Source organism: Dermacentor variabilis, chromosome 6, assembly GCF_050947875.1.
Source record: "Dermacentor variabilis isolate Ectoservices chromosome 6, ASM5094787v1, whole genome shotgun sequence".
In the NCBI taxonomy this organism is placed as follows: Eukaryota; Metazoa; Arthropoda; class Arachnida; order Ixodida; family Ixodidae; genus Dermacentor; species Dermacentor variabilis.
Genome location: NC_134573.1, coordinates 42,008,572 through 42,028,196, shown reverse-complemented (window position 1 = coordinate 42,028,196; position 19,625 = coordinate 42,008,572). Strand labels below are relative to the sequence as shown.

The 19,625-nt window shown below is 44.3% G+C and overlaps 1 protein-coding gene across 1 annotated transcript in view; it reads right to left on the bottom strand.

Annotated features, from left to right (window-relative positions):
- The window catches only part of LOC142586104 (uncharacterized), a 76,611-nt gene extending 61,483 nt beyond the window's left edge, over positions 1 to 15,128 (bottom strand). The window contains exon 1 of the mRNA XM_075697362.1: positions 15,049 to 15,128. Within this exon, the coding sequence (XP_075553477.1) occupies positions 15,049 to 15,078 (30 nt within the window). The 5' untranslated portion in view covers positions 15,079 to 15,128. The remainder of the gene's footprint in view (positions 1 to 15,048) is intronic.
- Between the last annotated feature and the right edge of the window lie 4,497 nt (positions 15,129 to 19,625).

Below are 19,625 nucleotides of genomic sequence, written 5' to 3'. Positions count from 1 at the left end.
CAGTTATCAGCACGTATCTATGTTACATAAAGCACTCTGAAGAGCAAGGGATCATCGCACAGGATACCATATGTGGTTGGCTCGGCCCATGAGATAGGGGGAGAGTAAACGTAGATGTAAGGTCGACAACCCCACTGCCGCGCTCAGTGTTGCAACGGTTTTACAGGCGCAATATCCGCAGGCGTACTAACGGATATATATAACTGAAAACTGTCGCCCAGGATTTTATAGGCAATTGCGCTCTACCTCATGAATCATTGCTAGAGGTGTATAACTCGGCTCTTAGGAAAAATACGTCCTTTCCGCGCAGGGCTGCTTTTCGAATTGAAATAAGTAAATAAGTGCAGGACCAATGGACATCATGGAATTCGTGCAGCGGTTTTCAAAATTTTATGCAACTGCTGATTTCCTACGTGCCGTGTTGAAGCACAGCGATTACGTGCCCGTCGGGAGCGACGGCGTGGCGGGAAGAACCCCTCCAGGTGACCCGACTGGCCGCGCTTTGCACGGTGTCCGGGATCGGCCTATTTTATTATTGCACTATCGCCAGGATTACCCCATTTGGCGAGAAACCAATCAAGAAGACTGGCCGAATCGCCGGAAAACGAGCCTTCAGAAATAGGTTCTGGGGTTTGGCGTGTCAAAACCAAGACATCAATATCAGGCACGCCGTAGTGGGTGGCTATGCAATAACTATGCAATAACTGTTGGTACACCAACAAGACGGAACACGAGCGTTCTTGCAGTTCGCCCCTATCTAAGCGCGGCCGCCGCAGCCAGGATCGAACCTGTGACCTCGACATCAGCAGAACAATGTCATGGCCACTGCGCTGCCGTGACGGGCAAAAAAAAACGTAGGCAGCTTTCATTTTTTACAGGAATAGCGCATGTGAGGGCGCCTATTGCTGACAAAGGATATTTAGACATCGTTTGTTGTTTCATTGCCTAGTTCCGCACAGAACACGACCGGGCGGCCAGTGTCACAGCTGTAGTAAACGTACAGATAGAAATATACATGGCCATATGCTTTACACGAGTGCTGTCTTGTGTTGGAGCTATTCTATAAAACAGAAATAACCACCGTATCAAAGTCAGAAGGGTTCCAAGAGAGCTGTTGCTTGAAAAAAAAATTGTTTTTCAACGTTCCGGAATGGCACAATGGATTATGACGGCCACTGTAGTCGAGAGCTATGGAATAATTTTCACCACCTGTGATGTTCTCACGCCCTGAGCATGGTACGCGAGAAGATTTGCATTATTTCCCATTTGAAATGCGGCCGTGATGCCAGTGATTGAACCCGCGACCTTGGCCTTAGCAGTGCAACGTCGCAGCCACTGAGCCATCGTGGCGGGTCACTTTTTTATGTACGCTAACTGCTCGAGCAAGAAACAAGGAGCCCTGAAACACGTTTTAAAGATAGTGAGCAAAGATTGCTGGTCTGTAGAAGGGTCTTCTGTGAACATGTCTGTCATGTGAACATGACCTCTATTCCCTCCTCGCAACTAACCCGCGATACTTTTGGGGTGTCCTAAACCCACGCAGCCATTCTGGAATTGCACTTATCATAATGGTGATATTCTCTTCAACTTTGAGATTGATCAATTACTAAACAATGGTTTTTCATCTATCTTTACGCATGACGTCTGAACACCCATCCCTCTTATTCGTATTCGCCCTGCCATAACGATGCCTGAAATGCCTATTACCGAAGAAGGCATTTGCTCATTATTAATTGATCTTAAACTCTGTTCCACGTCTGACCATCTCGGCTGCAACAACAAGATACCCAAAGATATCTCTGCTAGCCTCTCAGCCATTCCATGTTCCCTTTTCTCGAAATAATTATCATCCGATACAATTCCACAGGACTGGCGGGTGACCATAATATTTCCCATTTTCGAGTGTGCTGATCGCTCGTTGCAGCTCAATTATCGCCCCATGGCATTATTAATAGAATCTGCGAACTACTGGAACACATTATTTAGGCTCAGGTCACCAGACACCTCGAGGTGCACAGTGTAATCTGTAAGCAATGGTACGCTTTCCGCAACAGGATATTCTTGCGACATTCAGCGCGCTCGTTTTCTACATAATTTGTATTCTGCACTAGCTTCTCGCTTCAATGTTGATGCTATCTTTCTCGATTATTCAAAAGCTTTCGATCGTGTTTCCCAGCTCAGACTTCTATTAAAGTAACACCGCTTAACATACACCCTAATGTCATCTCGTGGATTAAAGAACTTTTTTCGCACAGAACATAGTTCGCAGCCCTTAATAATTCTCATTCTTTTTTTTTTGTGGACCTAACATCAGGTGTCCCTCAGTGCAGTGTTCTAGGTACCTTGGCTTTTGTAATTTCCATTAGTGACGTGTCTTACTCTGTGTCCTCCCATGTTTTACTTTTCGCCGATCATTGTTTGATAATACCAAGATACTGATTGTGAAGCCTTCCAGTCCGACCTTGTCAATATCAATATTTGGTTTACCACATGGTTAAAGACGCTGAATGAATGCGAAACAAATTTAACGTCATTTACTCAGCGTAATGGCCGTTTAACAACATCGTACCTTCTAAATAACACCGAAATTGAACTTAGTACTACATATAACCTTGGAATTACCTTCAATCAAATCTAGCATGGCATTTTCATATAGACGTTATCCTTCCTTAAGCGAAGCGTTCACTCGGCCATTCAAACATTCTTTGAAACATGCCTCTCCCCAGACGCTTATTATTGAGTACATCACACTTGTTCGTTCAAAAATTAAATACGCTGCCGCGATTTGGGATTCACTTCAGGCCCACCTTACTCTTAACATGAAATTCACGTAAAACCATGCTATACTCTTTTTTTTCAGATTACTCGCTTCATAGTAGCATATTTGCACTAACAGATAACTCTGAGTTAGAATCACATCGTCGCCAAGCAGCTCACTTTGCGCTTGTTTATGAGCTTTATCGTCATCCAATTATTTCTGACAATTTCTTTCAGTCCCCTGCAGTGATTTTACCTCGCCGCGATCACCAGGGCAAAATTAAATGACCGAGATTTCATTCACATCGTTTTGCAAATTCGTTCATGCCACGCACTAACGTCGAATGGAACCACATGGCACCACACGTCGCTACTGAAGGAAGCGCATCAAAATTTCCGGAGCTGCTACACTCTGAGCACACTGTCTCATCTTATTGATTTGTGTCCACTTTCCACTTTTCATTCTTGCAGATGGAGATGTTTGTACCGTTAACATGTTAATTTTTCTCCTGCTCTTCTTAGTAAGCATTATACAGCATTTTCAATTCTTGTTCTTCTTTTTTCTTTGTTTTTGAGTATATCTGTAAGCATTGATTAGGTTTTCTTATGCTCTGTATTGTTAATTTTCTATATCACGGGTTATGACTAGCGTTAAAACTGTTGTATAGGATCTAGTCCAAACTACGGTACGGTCTTACGTTTTTTGCATTTTTCCTACCCACCCTTCTCCAGCTGTTATTCCCGCGCTATTTTTAATTCAGCTTTTTGTTCGTATGTCAGTCACACTATTATTTTGTAACTATTCTGATTCCCACTTTATTGTACATTCTCTCCCTCCCCCTCAACTATGTAACACACTATTTGAGGGCCTTTCGGGGTTTTATTGAATAAATAAAATAAATATAAGCCAAATAATATCGCACTGAATCCCAGAGGGAATTGAAAATATTGTTTCGGTAAGAGCAAAAAAATTGCTTGCCCTCGCTTCTGTTGCGTCCAAAATGCTGCCGTGCGCATTTTTTTCGGTGCTCCCCAGGAGGCAGCCCCTTCATTATCGCCCGCCGAGACGGCGCCGGTGCCCGACACTGACTGTGCAACGCAAAGAAGCTCACTTCGAGGCCAGAACAACCGCCAGCTTCCATGGAAGCGGCAACGGCCGCGAAGTTATAGTAGGTATGCATGTATCTATGCAATGCCTGCAAATTCTAGTAAAGGCTGTTCATAGTGTGCACAAGTCACCAACGCTATCTGCAATGCCCGTAAGACAGGTTTCCATGTAGTCAACGACACTGGCGTCATCAGCTCTGAGGTAATCCTTAAAAGAATTGGTTTTGGTAACTTTAGGAAGAGTAGATAAATCATCTTCGATTGACGCGATGTGCTCAGAAAAGGTTCGATTTAAAAATATAACATCTAATAAAAATATGATGACCCTTGCATATGCATGGGTTCATTAACCAGTTTGAAGAGATCATGTGTTAGCACAATGTCAAAAATAATGTCTGCGTTTGTATAAGCCTTATTATTTGTTTGGAAGAGCTCCTAATCGACACCGGGCAAGTTAAGATCGCTAATACAAAAATGATTTTTTCGGTAGAGGGACACGTGCTCTTGAAGTTTAATCAAATAATCAGGTGGGGCGTCAGATGGCCTATAACACGCAATCAGCACAAAGCAATGACCCCAGCATGATGACCTGATGCACAAGTACTCCAGGTCATGGATATCGCCGATAAGAGTAGCTCTTATCTGATCTTTTTCTAGAACGGCTACTGCTCCGCCTCTGCGCATGTTATCCTTATGAAAAACATTGTAATGGGGTGAAAAGACATGTTCATTTGTTATATCGGTACGCTGCCAGGTTTCCATTATGATCGCGATGTGTGGATAGTGTTGTAGCAAGAAATTTCTAGAAGAACTGTCTTATTCACCACGCCATGAGCATTGAAATTCACGACAAGTAGCCGTTTTGTTTTGGCTGAAATTGAATTTTCGTGGAAGGCAGGTTGGAATATTTCTAAACATGAAAGTTCTGAAAGATTGTCTCGAACGCTGGCGACATTGGTGACTATTTCTGCACTTGCGCATGATTACGTGTCATTGGATGATGTGCTTCTTCTGCGTGATTTTTTTTTGCAGGAATTCTCTCGTATTTTTTTTTCGCTCCAAATATAAGCTATCCTATTGATGTACAGTTAGTCAAAAGCTAAGGAAGCATTGTCTCCATTCTCGCGGTTTTCTTTCGTACTTGCCCACAGCTCTCTCCTAAGTTTTCAAACTTTCACGAATAGTCGCCACTTATTGATTAGCAGTGTTGTTCATATTGTGGCATTGTTTAAAATTCCATGCTTTATCTCTTATATCGAACAACCTCAGGATGACCGATTAGTTCTTATTTTTGAACGTTCGACCTAACCTCTGTATACGTTCAGTAGCTATTGAGTTCAGCTCGAGAAGTTCTTGAAAGCATATTTATTTACGGCTATTTCCAGTGATTCGCGGTTTTCACCATTTCTTTGCATTCTTTCGGTGCCAACACGGATGGGGAAATGATGATGATGACGATTTAATGGCATCGCCTTTGAAACACGGCGGAGACAAAGTCACCTATATTCAATCTCACAAGGTGATTGCAGTGCTGTGGAAGCTACACGAATGCCAACGGAAAAGCCGAAAGCCCCTCGAAATGTGTTCATCCATACCGCGTCGTCTGCTCAGCGTCTGCTTACCAACCTGTTACACGCTCCATGGTTGATGGAATGGTGCAGAAAAAAACTTTGACGCCGTAACCATAAGCTGCGTTTACGTGCATGCGATAGCAGGACTTCGCTTTAAATGTAAGCTTTCCGTACAGTTACCTAGCAGCCTACTTATCAAGTAGTGAGGTCGAAAGGCCTTACATATGTTCACCTGCGCCACAGCCTCTGCTCGGAGTCTGTATGGCGTTTGCTAGGTACAATCATCACGTACCATGCTACAGCGGGGTAGTAAATTGATGATTCAGTGAACAATTACGCATTTATAGCGTTCAGCATCGTAAACGCCTTACCAGTGTTAATGCTGTGGCGGCATCTGCTAACTAGAAATGAGACAAGTTCTACAACTCGGTGCCGTGTCAGTAGACCTAGCAGCGTGAAAACAAACAGCCAGTCTCAATAATTACGACAAAACATACCTACTGATTTGACCTCAGCTTGAGATGAGACTTAGCGATGACGAATTTCGCCATTTGTTTCTCGCTGTCTGGTCGAAGAGTCAGTAACAAGCATGAATTCGGAGTCCTGCGGAAACCCGCAAGGTGGTGAGAAGGTGGCGAGGAACCCATAAGAGTTTCCTTTGTAGCAAGTGCTACGAACGGGTGGATGTCTGATTTTCACTTTATTAATTACGTCTGCAGAACTATTATGTCAAACTCTTGCCTTTGCTTCGAGTTGCTGAGAAATTCGATTTCTCCCCGACACCTGCTAGCAGCCTGGTTAGCTCAGATGGTAGAGCGGCAGCCCCAGAAAGGCGGTGGTCTAGGGTTCGAGTCCCGGACCAGGACGAATTTTTCTTCAACTGTGAGGCTTTTATTTCGAGGAACCCGTATGGGTTTCCTTTTTAGCAATTGCTAAGAACGGGTGGATATCCGATTTTCCCTTTATTAAGTGATGATTTCTTCAGCTTTTCGTAGACACTGAGTAGTACGCTTGCAGTTTGGTGTCGGGGCGGACATGCGCACTCATGCGCTTACTTGGGACTCACGGAAGTAGTCTCTGCAGGGTCTGTAACCGCTGAATTATACCTTCGTTGAATGATGCTGTAACTATCCTCAGGGGCCAACTTGCCTCTCGTCAGAAGAGTACTCCGTGCATTTTCGGCCATATTAGTAACACCCTTAGTAACATAAATACAATTCACCTATTGCAGAAAAGAGCACTTCGGTATATTGCAAACGTCCCGCGCTATAGTTCTATAGTTACATTGTTTACCCGCTATAAAATATTCAGTGTGAAACGCATGTTCGATTTTCGTTTAATGCATGCTTATTTCTTTTCAAACGAGCAATTAAAAGCTTTTATTAAAGATTTATCTAATATAAGCATGCATTACACTGATTCACGCACCCGCAGCACCGACAAGTGGCTTGTTCCTCGTTCCCGCACAACCTATTTTTTGCAGTCTCTTCAATTCACACTGCCGTCCCTACTTAATAAATATGAAGAGAAAGACGCCAACTTTTCTACGTTTACAAAAAAAGAAATGCGTGAATTATTTCTAACTCTTGTCTAATGTGTTTTGTACTGCCCGAACATGATCAAGTATGTTTCATTATTCCTTGTAACACGTTTATTTTCGCCATTTTATGATGTGTGTTCACGTGAACATTGAATATTTCAACTATAATGTACAACTGTTCTGGAGTGTACTTATATATTGACATTATTTGTTCTATTGTTCCGTTGTTGTATTTGCACAACCTCTTCTTAATTTTTTTTCGAACTGCATATTTTACTTGATTATTGTAAATTTGTTTTTGAACGTATGAATCGTAATAGCGCTGTCATGTACGTGGGCCTTTAGGTATTTTCAAGTGGTGTTACTACCGCTTTTCGCCTAAGGGACCCCCAACTGTCGTTGGAAATAAATATTTGATTGATTGATTGATTGATTGATTGATTGATTGATTGATTGATTGATTGATATTCGTGCAAGTGACAGTCCCTTGGAGGAGCCGTGGCTCGCTACCCCAGTTCCTTGTCAACATCCATTGCAAACTGCCGAGGGGATGTACAACGCAGCAGATGCCACTATGCGTACCTCACCCTCCTCTACGAGCTAGAACGTACGGCTAACATTGTCGCGGCATGAGCTGTATTGCGCAACCTTCGGCTTTCTGAGGGCGACTTGGAATCAGGTGATCGCAGCCGAGTTGAATCCAGCGGCGGCAGCGGCAGCGGCGAGCTCGAAAATAAGGGCGACCCCGTACCACACTGCCTGCCCCGAAACATTGGGTATAGAATGTCTTATTTGACAGTGCGGGCTGTCCGAGACAGAATCATTGGATTGTTTAGCACAACCCGTGCACAGCACATGCGTTACTTGAGCAGTGTGCGGCTTCACTTGCGACGTTAACAAAAGCGCGAGCTTGGCTAGGTGCTTACGCGCTGTTGTAGTGTCAGCAATATATGATGGCCTAACAGATATCATAGAATTTAACTGTGCTTTTAATGCTGTGAAATTGTGGAGACAACATTTTTCATACTCAGTTGTAGTGTGTCCACGTAATGTAAATCATTCATGAGAGAAATGTAAAAGTTGTGTAGTGAACAGTTATGTAGAGCCTACTTGTATAACAACTAGAACAGAATGTTTAGTGGTGAGATATTGGAATGAAAGCAAACTAAATTTATGTGCCTTTAAAAAGTGACTTTGCCATGATTTGCTTGATGCTGGTGTTGTGCAATGCGTGTGCTTGAGCTCCACTGCATGCCATGAATGAAGCCTGAAGTTTTGTTTTGCAGCCATTTTCAACCTTGCTGATATCCTTGATATAACGAGGAAACTATATATCCTTGATATAACGAGGAAACAGCGTTTGTTTCCTCGTTTGCTACCCGGGTAGAGAAGCTCACAAGAACCAAAACGCATAGTTCACGTTCCAGGTTCCACTCTGTGCTTTTTTTTTAATCTCATGAATACTGAGCTGTGTGCTGTATGCCTGATTCCAAAGGAAATGTGTGCTATTTCTTGGTTCGATATATTTTGCTGACGGAATGGGAAATCCCGACCAACTAGAGGCTGACAGCTTCGCTGTAACATGAAGATAATCAGAAAAAATACCTAAGCACACATAGGGCTTCGAAAAATATGCATGGGAAGCTAAGAGCTAAGCCAAGGAAGCTAAGGCCAACTTGAAGCTTGAAGGTGGGCGAGATTGAAATTTGGCCCAGCCAACTTGAAATTTGGGTGTGCGCGAACCTAATTTCGAGGCTGGGCCAACTTTAATTTGTGTTGGGTGAGGGCGACTGAAATTTGGGTGTGGGCCAGCTTGAAATTTAAGATTGTGCCAACTTGCAACTTTGGGGGGCCAACTTGAAATGCGGGTGTCGGCCAACCTAAATTTGGGGGCTGGTCAACTTTAAATTTAGGTGTGTGGGAATTTAAATTTGGGGCTTGTCAAATTAAAATTTGTGCGTGGGCCAACTTGAAATTTGGGTGTGGGCCAAATTAAATTTGGGCATGGGCCAACATGAATTAGGGTATGGGCCATATTGAATTTCGGTGTTGGCCAACTTGAAATTGGGGGTCACTAACTCGAAATTCGGAGGTGAACCAACATGAATGTGTGGGTGTGCCAACGAAAATTTGGGTGTAGACCATCTTGAATTTGGGGGTAAGCGAACTGAAATATGGAGGTGGGCTAACTTGAAATTTGGGGGTGAACGAGCTTGAAATTTAGTGGCGACCCAATTGGGATTTGGAGGTGGCCCTACTTGAAGTTTGGCGGTAAGTTAGTTGAAATCTAGGGGATGCAACTGAAATTTGGGAGTGGGTCAACTGAAACTTGAGGGTGGGCCAACTTAAAATTTTGGAGTAGGTCAAGTGACATTTGGAGGTGTGCTCACGCATACCATGACATCAACAGAGTTTCTGCGTGCTTTCTTATATAAAAAATGGAGTCCCACTTAGACTGAAATCTGCATTTTTTCATCCCTGAAAAAATATACAGCCTCACATAAAGTGTTTGAATGCCCTAGAATGAAACCGTCCATGCGATAATACTCCAGCCAAAAAAAATGCCGTTCCAGCTTAAAAAATACTGTGCGAAACGCTGCTCATTGGATCAAAATTGACGATATCCTTAATAATTTTTCAATAATATATGTCCACGGTGAATCGTTTTGGGGTGTATGATGCTTAATCCACGCAGGATGTTTATTGTCTTTGGTTTAATATTTCTGACCATCTTTTTGGAGGACCAGTTTGAGCTACATAGCGTTCCTTCAGGTGTTATTCTACGCAACTGCAATACAAAATGTGTACCTGTCGAACCTACGCAGCGCGCATTACACATCGCGTGTATCCTCCCGCGCTGTAATGCTTATACAGGGCATTTTTCCGCTGCATACTAGCAAGTACTGGCGTGGCACAGCGTGAGTGTAGCTGATTATCACGCAGTGGTCCCGAGTTCTGTTCCTGGGGGACCTGGTTTTTTTTTTCTTCCTCTCAGTCGCAGCAACGCTTGCTACGGACACCTGCAGCGGAAGCGACGGCTGCGGAAGGCAGACACCATTTCCATCCGAAATGGCTACTGGAATGAGTCTATAACAGCTTACACTGTAAAAAATCCGAGGACAACTAAGCACTGCTTCTGAGTTGTGAATGCGAAAGCATTGAAGGGGCCCTGGGTCACTTTTTATCGAAGTGGAGAAGGACATTTCAAGTGAAGATAGGCAATTTCAGAACCACTTTGCCACGAAAAAGTACTTCAATGAGGTCATCAAAAGCGAAGTTATCGGCAATCAAAGACGGCCTCAGCTCTGCTCCCCTTACTTCTCCAGCGCCTTGCACGGCGAAAGCTACGGAAGAGACGTCACCGTGGCGCGCAGTTCAGATTGCCGATTTGGTGCCTATGCCGCGCTAAACATAAGCCAAACGCAGCTGTCCTCAGAGAGCCGCAATGCGCTTAGCCACTGGACTCGTGGCGGCACCTCGCGGCGGCCGCGGTGTAGCCGATAGCAGCGACCAATAGCAGCCGCGTATTGGAGTGTGCTTTATGACGAAATAAAGCACAGAGAAAAGAGCGAGGAGCATGGCGTTTTTCAAACGATAGCGCTTGAGAAAAAGGTGACTTCGCGGTCCACTTACGAGCTCCACGGACCGCGTACGACAGCAGAACGTGGCTGAGATGTTCACAACAGCGTATGCTACCCGCGGACCATGTTATTTCACCAAGCCCGAGGGTTGGTTCAGGGCCCCTTTAATGTCCAACTGAACGCCGTTGCGCGGTCCTTCGAGTTATGAACTCCTCGTGCTTAAGGGAGCATGTTGAGACGCTCCGCGCGTTTTGATATGGCCCTACCAAGGCGCAATTGACACGCAGGTGAGAGCTTGCGCAGACAAGGAACGCGCGGGTAACACAGACTCGCGATAGCGAGGGTGACGTGGCGTCGCGGCGATGCCCTCTCTCTTCACGCAATACCTTGGCAGCAGGTGTTCTCTTTCAGCGGCTCTGTACCGTCGAGGCCCCAGCCTCGCGCACTCGTCACGTGGTATTGCAGCTAAAGTTTCGCTGCTACAGACACCTCCCGCCTTTTCGCTTACGGGCCACTTGACGTATTCACACAAAAACATATATATGTCTGTGATGGGAAAAAGACCGGAAAATTGTTTCAACATTCCACCATATGGTTCCACTGCTACTTTACACACAACATTTGCAGGGCAACTTATATGTTGCCCTAAAATTACCCTCTGTACTCTCAGTGCGCGGTATTTGTGCAGAAATATTATGCGGAAGATTTCTTGAGTTAAAGAAAATTAAAACATGTTTTGCTTTATTCTTTTAGAATAATGAAGCGGCGGCAGATTTATGAAAATAAATTATTTAAAGTATATGATACATTATGAGTGCGGGCATGGGGGGGGGGGGCTGGCGTGCAGGTTCTTTTCAATTTGATAGTTAATTTTGCTGCCTGTTTGCCCGTGGTAAAAATTATTGCATCAGTTAAAGTGCCCATAATTCTATTCATTTGCACTTATGAACAAACTTTGCGAATTTTTTATTACCTCCATTGTACGGCAGTGACAACTTTTTTCTCCTATGTATTGTCATTAAATTTAGCCTTTTATATAGTGATAAGTAATTTTGCAACATTTATTTAACATCCCTAGAATCACCTTCACAAATAAGACAGTAAAATAAATATAAAACGAGATAGTTTAGCTTAACTAAAAGAAAACCCGTTAAGTGACTACAATATTTATATCGTCCGTTACATTGTGGATGGATGTGATTTCGCCAAGTCTTTGAGTCAATTCATGATGTTGGCTGCCGTTTCTTTTTTCTTACGAGAATTCTGAAAGAAACAACCCCATAAATTTCGAGCAAATCCTCCTGAACATTTTAAGGCGACGTCCTTTGGAGTTTTCAACTGAATGTTATTTGACTGATTAAGTGCACCACAATACTGTCAACAAGGGCTTTTGCTGAATCTATCCAAATTTAGTGAAAACTCACCGTAATTTAATTGTAGAGGACTGCTTTATATGTTCTTTGAGTGCAGCGTACACAATACGAAAAACCGTAGGCTTGCACTCCTTACGATCTATATAATTGTTTTTCAACCTGAACTGTCGTTTATACAAAATAACGATGAAACTATTCTATTTGCTGCCAGATGCTTTTGGCCATTCTTCAAATTCAGTTTTTAAGAGCAAAATTGTGTTATTATAATATTCAAAGTAACTAATTTAAAAGAAAGTTTGTGCATTTATCATGTTTTTGAAAAATAAATGCTCAAAAAAGAGCTTTTAATAACCCTTGCTTTCTACAGCATGTGAGAAGCCCATACACTTTTTAAAAGCAAATGAAAATGGTTTCTGAATCAAAATTATGAGTAAACGCGAAGCAATCGGAAATTATTTGCGCTTAAAATCGAAGTGTAGAAATGATAAATAAATGCAATGGCAAGTGGCGGAAAAAATAGTTGCCGCTGGGGAGTTACGAACGCACATCTTCACAATACGGGTGCCATGGTCTTACCAATTGAGCTATCGCGGCGCCGCTTTCCCGTCCACTTTTTTCGTCACTTATGTATGCGTACTAGATCTAAGAGTAGGAGTGTTAGCCGGCGCCATCACTCACGGCCATGCCAAAGGATGTCAAACACCCTAGCTACCCCAAGTGCCACTTAGTACGTGAACTTTTGGGGCAAATTGGCTGATAAATTTAGGCGTCAAAACTGCCGGATTCGAGACCTTCTTGTAACAGACCGCTATGTAACATGACGATGTTACATAGCGAAGGTCTTGAATTCCTCAGCTTTTACTTCTTCTGGTGACATACGAAGGTTTATTGGCCATTTGTCTTCCTGCAAATGATCACGTATGACGTGACACCGGTGGCAATAGGATGCTACACATGACTGGTGGCGCTGGCTAACACTCCAAACGTTAGTCCGAACAGATATAAATACCTCAGAAAGTTGATAGCAAAACGGTGCCACGGTAGGTCACTTGGTAAGAGCATCGCACGCGTTATTCGAAGACGTGCATTCCTTTCCCACCTTCCAAGCCACTTTCATTGCTGTCCCTTTCCTTTCGATCTGTTCATCTTTTCTAGGCTTCAATTACAATCTACAAATACTTTCCGCTATGCTTTCCTGGGTCTCACTGCTTGTGGGCTTCTTATGATTCCGACTAACCAAGATCTCGCCGCTCAGTTCCCTTTTTTCTCGCTGACTATGAGTTGAAGCAGTTTACGAAACCGGTGCAGGGTGGTTTTTTGTTATCAAGTAAACAGCTGGGGCACAGAATACTGAAGCCTACAATAGGACTGGTCCAGTGGGGTTATGGAGAAATGTTGAAGAAAAATTTGTTTTCAGCTTCTCCCACGACCCGTTTAAGAAGGCGCCTTGTGTGTAGGCGAAAAAAAAACCTTTTGTCGTGAAGGCGAGAGGAGCGAGTCTTAAGTCGTCGTAGATGTTTTTCGCAAATGTTAGCGTTTTGGCTGCTGAGTAAACACAAAGGCAACAGCATCTCTGCCACGTTGAGTTGTGAAGGTTCTGTTCATCGCTATCTTTTTGATCCCTTAAAGTAATATGAAACATTTATTGCGCTGGAATATCAAAATTCCGCAATCCAAATGTTCGACACTGGCATTCATAGTGTTCCGGAAGGACGCTGAATATAGCGGCATCAGAAAGTTGAGAATAATTTTGAGAAAACAATATGCACTGCATATTAAAAAAAATCATCAAACCTCGCCTATGAAAATAAACAAATGGGAATAAAAGAAGTATTATGCAGCTTTTTTTTAACACACACAGCAATTGAAACTATCCAATAGCAGAATTTCATTTTTCGCGTAGTTCCTAGCAGTATATACTGTTACTGCGCACTTGCTGTTTCGTTTGATGCTGTTTTCAGATACAGAAGCCGAGAGATAAATGATTCACATTCACAAAGAGAACGACTCAAATAATCATAGACGAGTTGTGGCCCTTTTTTGTTTTGGTATACATTTTGAAAACGATGGATCTTGGGATGTCACAACATGTCCCCATGGACTTTCCCTAAGAGAAGGGATTTACCAGAGGGGCAACTTCAATTTCGCTAAGGAAATACATGAACACGCATAAATGTTCTTATTCGGCAACCGCTTTACCAATTTGACTGAAATTGCCCAATCTATGGGATAAAATTGAAGCCTACACACTGTATCAGGGAGACCTTGTTTGGGATCTGCGATGTTTTCGAAAAATTTGCTCAAAACTGTTAAGTTTCCAGAAACTTAAAGCCCTTTTTACAATTTCATTATACTGCACCGAAAATAGTAAAGCAATGAACCAGACTAGTTGGTGGACTTTCACGATCGTATTGCGCTTAGTATTACATGAACGAAAGAACTTTCAGTATAAAACGAGTTCGTAGTCTGTGCCACGTACATCCATTTTCTTCTGTTTTATGTTCTTCATTCAGTTCTCCAGTCAGTGTAATACTAAGCACAATAGAATCATGAACCGAAAATAGATATTGCCACTTATGAAACAGTGTAAATTACATCTATTAGAGTATCCAGAGCGTACAAATATGATATGTAAATTTACAGTTTGCGCTAAATTCTGATAGTGCTTATGAGGGCTTATCAAAAGCCCTACTCCCATACTAGGCATAAATAGATGCAGTTTATCAAATTGTGATATTGCGCTTTATTTATGGAATTACGAAATTGTAAACTTCATTCCTCGAGAATTTTTATATACCTTGCTGACTTCTAAAAATATATGTAAGAGAATCGAACGCCAAGCCACAAATGCACCTCTACAGTTGGTAGATCTTACTTTTCTTTTTGGTGCATTCGATTCCCGTAAAAATGTCGCATTTCCTATGTGTTTAGATGCGAGATACTGAGGCAAAATGTTCCTCTTAATTCGGGTATCACCCGTGCTTTAAATCAAAGCTGATAGCGACAGAATGCGTACTTCGTACTCGCGCGCAAAATTACAAATAGGAGAGGCTGTCTTCCCAAGGTGAAAAGTTATACGCACCGAAACGACCAGTACAGTGACAGAAAATGGGCATTACCTGTAACTCGCGCGAGGCTTCTCCGGCCATAGGGTTTGAGGCTAGAAGCGTGTCCGATATCCCTGGCACTGGATGCGGTACCAAACTACTCGTCCTATTTTATAGAGCTGTTCGCCATGTCACAGGATGTGGAAAGAAGACAGGGTTGGCAGCAATCATTCCTTTTGGGAAGTGGTGGGGGAATTCCATTCATCGAGGAAGTTCTTTATCTACGGTCCCGTTGCGCCGAGCCTCTGGCTTTCCTCTTTCACGGATGTCTTGTTTATGTGTTATTCAGAGCAATCTAAAATTTCTAATACGATTACGCAATCTCGACAGAAATGAAAAAAAATTCAATAGAAGCTGTCACTGGTAAGAAGCGCATGAAATTTTCATTAATACATATAACACACGCACGTCAAATTCATAGGATGTGTATTCATTTGACACCTTCCTGTTTCAAATATGCATTCATGTACCTTCTGCATCACATATTGAGAAAAAATAAATTCTGACAAAACGTATCTCACGATGACAGTCGACGTTAACGCATTGAGCCACCAAAAAAGTGCAGCGACACACCGAGCTGCCCTACCGAAACGCATCATGAACTACTCAATTATCCGCGTAATGCGGCCGAGCTCCGGTCTTGCTCATCCCTCTGAAATCTCTGTGCTGCCTAGCGACACCTCCATAATTCATAATTCAGTGCCCGCCCTGGGAGAAATGAAGAAAGCTTTCTAACGGCAGCTGTGGCTCTCCCACAGGTAGTTTTAAAGAGGTGAGATAAAAACGCACCTTAAACAACAAAGTGGGTGAGTCCTCCAGAATGACAATCACAATAAAATATATGGAACCCATGGGCTGTTTGAATCAGTTGTAGCGAAGCTTTCATTGGTGTTTGCGAGGAACGTTGCTCTTTAGCGGCCACTCGCGAAATGAAGAACGCAAGACCAAGTACAAGATTTTCACCGAGGAGCGCCTTAATAGGCATAAACATGTGACACTCCAACACGCAGATCTTGCGCATGAAGACAAAGGAATGGCGATATAATGACATCGACATTATGACGACAACAGAGTGACGAATGTGGCAAGATTACAGAAGGATGATGACGCCGAGATAAAGACGACAAAATGGCGACAATTGAAGAAGCACGACAACGACTGTATGACGAGTGTAATGAAGACACCGGACTGATTACAACAAAATAATGTCGACTGCATTCGAAACAAGGCATGGTAATAATATAACGACGACTGCGTGATTATGACCTCTTGACGTCGGCGCTAGAATGACAATGAAATGAGAAATTTTAATAGAAGACAACTGCATGATGAGGACATATTGATGCCGACAGATTAGCGACAATGGTGTGAAGATGACGAAATGACAACGACGGGAGAATTACGAAGAGTAGATGACGGCAGATTGACGATGACGGAATGGAAATGACGAAGCAAACACGAGGGAACAGTGACGACAGCCAGGCAACGAAGGAATGAAGATGATGAGCTGAAGGTGATAAAAGGCGCTTTCGAGCACTTCCCTAAGAATTATGGTGCAAATCCAGTATTCAACTAAATTTCTAGGAACATTCTGCGCACATGACTCATTATATGCCTCCAATTAACTTGAATATGTCGATTGTGTGGGAAGTTTTTCACTGCCCTTGGTGCGGTGGCATGCCTAGCCTAATACATACAACCTGGGATTGTACTTAGCACCCTCATAGGCGAAATACCAGAAACACAATGGAGCAGCGGGAGGCACAGCTCGCCCGCTCCGACCTGGCAGGACAAAAGTCCTTAATTAGCCAGGTCAGGCAGGCGGTCAGATCGATTAGATCAGGTGGTTAGATCAAGATCGATTAGATTCGAGAACGCAGAGGCCCCGTTTTCCCCCCACTTGAATGGGCCGTCTTTCTTTAAAAGCTCGCTAAGAGGTCATGGGATGGCCGCGACACTTTTAAGAAGCGATGGCAGTACGAGCATAGGCCGAAAAGCTGGGGACATCCTTCACACAGCTAGGAACAGGGAAGTACGTAACAGCATAGATTTTGCCTGTGTCCGGGTGCACTCCGTTCGCATCAACCAGGTGTCCAAGCACGGCAACCTGTCGACGGCCAAAATGAAAATTTGATGCGTTTAGTTGTAAACCGACTCGATGAAAAACGTCTAGGAATGCCGAGCGGCGCTCGATCTCCGTGGCGAATTCGGAGGAGAATATTATAACGTCGTCTAAGCAGCACAGGCGCGTGTACCATTTGAAACCATGAAGAAGGGAGTCCATCGCGCGCTCAAATGCGGCCGGAGCGTTACATAGACGGAACGGCATCACTCTGAATTAAATAAAGATCGTCGGGTGTTACAAAGGCGGCCTTTTCGGGACTTACATCATCCACGGCAATCTGCCAGTAGCCGGAGCGAAGGCCAATAGAAGAGAAGTAGTGAGCACCATGAACTCAGTCAAGGGCGTCATCAATGCGAGATTCGGCATACACGTCCTTTTTTGTAACACTGTTAAGGTGTCTATAATCCACGCAAAATCGCCATGAGCCATCTTTATCTTTTACCAGCACAACAGGTGACACCCAAGGACTACATGAAGGTTCAATAATGTTCTTGGCAAGCATTTTGCGAACTTCATGGATAACTTGACGGTCAGCCGGCGGTACTCCGTACGGGCGGCGATGAATAGGAGGGACATCGCCGGTGTTTATGCGATGTCTAACAGCTATTGTTTGGGTCAAAGGACGATCACTAAAGTCGAAATTATCTCAGTATAAAAGCAGAGCGCGGTGGAGCTCATCAGCGTACTCGGACACCAAGTCGGGCGCAATCGTGCTCTGTAAGTCGGCGATAGTACAAGTTTCAGACTGTGATGGTAGAGTAGGGTCGGTTGAACTGTCGTCTACGATAGACGCTAGTGTGTGATCCTCGAAGGTGCAAAGCTAAACTAGAGAAATCCAGCGTGGCAGCGCTTGTGTCGTCAAGCTAAATCTGAAAACTGGCAGGCAGACGCAATTGGTCGTAATAGATAAAACTGTAGGAGGTACCATGATACCTTGTGCAAGGAGAACGTCTTACATGACCTTCGCAATGTAGGGACCGTTGGGCACAGGTGGGGATGACCCAAAGTGAACATAAGTCAGTAAACATAAGGTGGCAGTCGAACGAAGTCTACGTAACTGAAGGGGCTTGGGGGTGGTTCAGCGGAGTCCAGGATAAGCAGGACAAGGCGGAGAGTACGGGCTGAACAGTCTATCAGAGCGGAATGCAAGGAGAGGAAGTCCAGGCCGAGAATAATGGCGTGGGGACCGTGGGCGATGATGGTGAAGAGAACCATTGTAGAGACACCGGCGGCGGAGACTTAGGCGGCACACATACCAATTAACGTAGCTCTTCCGCCGTCGACGACGCGGACAACAGGCGTCAGGGCGGGTGTTATTATATTCTTCAAGCGGTTCCGAAGGGCAGCGCTCATAACAGATAAACGCGCACCAGTGTCTATAAGAGCACACCGTCGACTTGCACGTCAAGAAGGTTCATATGAGTGGGCAGCGTTAGTAGAGGATTTCCGCACATAGGCGGCATTGCAGCGTCACCTCGAGGCGCTCCATTGTCTAGATTTCCGGCTGCGAGCTCCGTAGGGAATCGGGGAATATGAGAAACGCGGCTGGGGCGAGCGAGATTGTCGGCGTTGTAGCTAAGGAGAACTTGAATAGGGGCTGTTCTGTGCAGGAGGCTCTGTGGCAGCATTGTCAGACCGTGCGGCGTAGGAACGAGAAGAGCCGCTTAGGCAACAGGAGCCAGTATAGACGGTCTGGACCGGGAACTCCAGTGACTGCGACCATGGTGACAAATGTGCCTGATTTGATGGCAGTGAAAACAAATGGGCTTGTCATCAGCAGTGCGCCATTCGGATGAGTGGCGGAAATGTGGCGAATAATAAGATATCGGACGGGGTGGAATCGAGACGTCAGGGCGATGGGCCGAACAGACGAAGGGAATATTCATGGTGGCGAACTCTTGGCCTACGACTGCCTGAATCAGGGAAACCCTGACATGGGTGCGTTGAGGGAGCGGATTGTGAAGGCAGCCGGATAGGCGGCCTTAGTCTCTCGTCGGACGATCCGAGTAACATCGCCAATGATGTTGGAACAGGGAGCGTGGGTACAAGAGAATGTGGCCGCATTGTTTCTTAGGCAGGCAATTTGTTGGTCGATACGTCCGCTTTTTGCGAGTTCTAGACGGCGGCGCTCTTTGATAACTTCCGTCCACTGTCGCCGTATTGTTGAAGACCAACAAGTTAAAGGCACCACCGGCAATACCTTTCAGAATGCGGGAAAACCTGTCTGGCTCAGTCATGTGTGTGTCAACTTTGCGGCACAGAGCCTAGATGTCTTGAATGTGCGTGACGTAGGGCTCTGTTGATGTCTCGACTCGGCTGGATAACGCCTTCTTCGTGGCAAGTTGGTAAGCACAAGAATTGCTGCACAAGTCCCGCAGTTTGTGTTTGAGCGTATGTCAATTGGAGAGGTCGTCTTCGTTTGTCCTGAACCGTACTCTGGGTGTCCCACCGAGTTAAATTACTA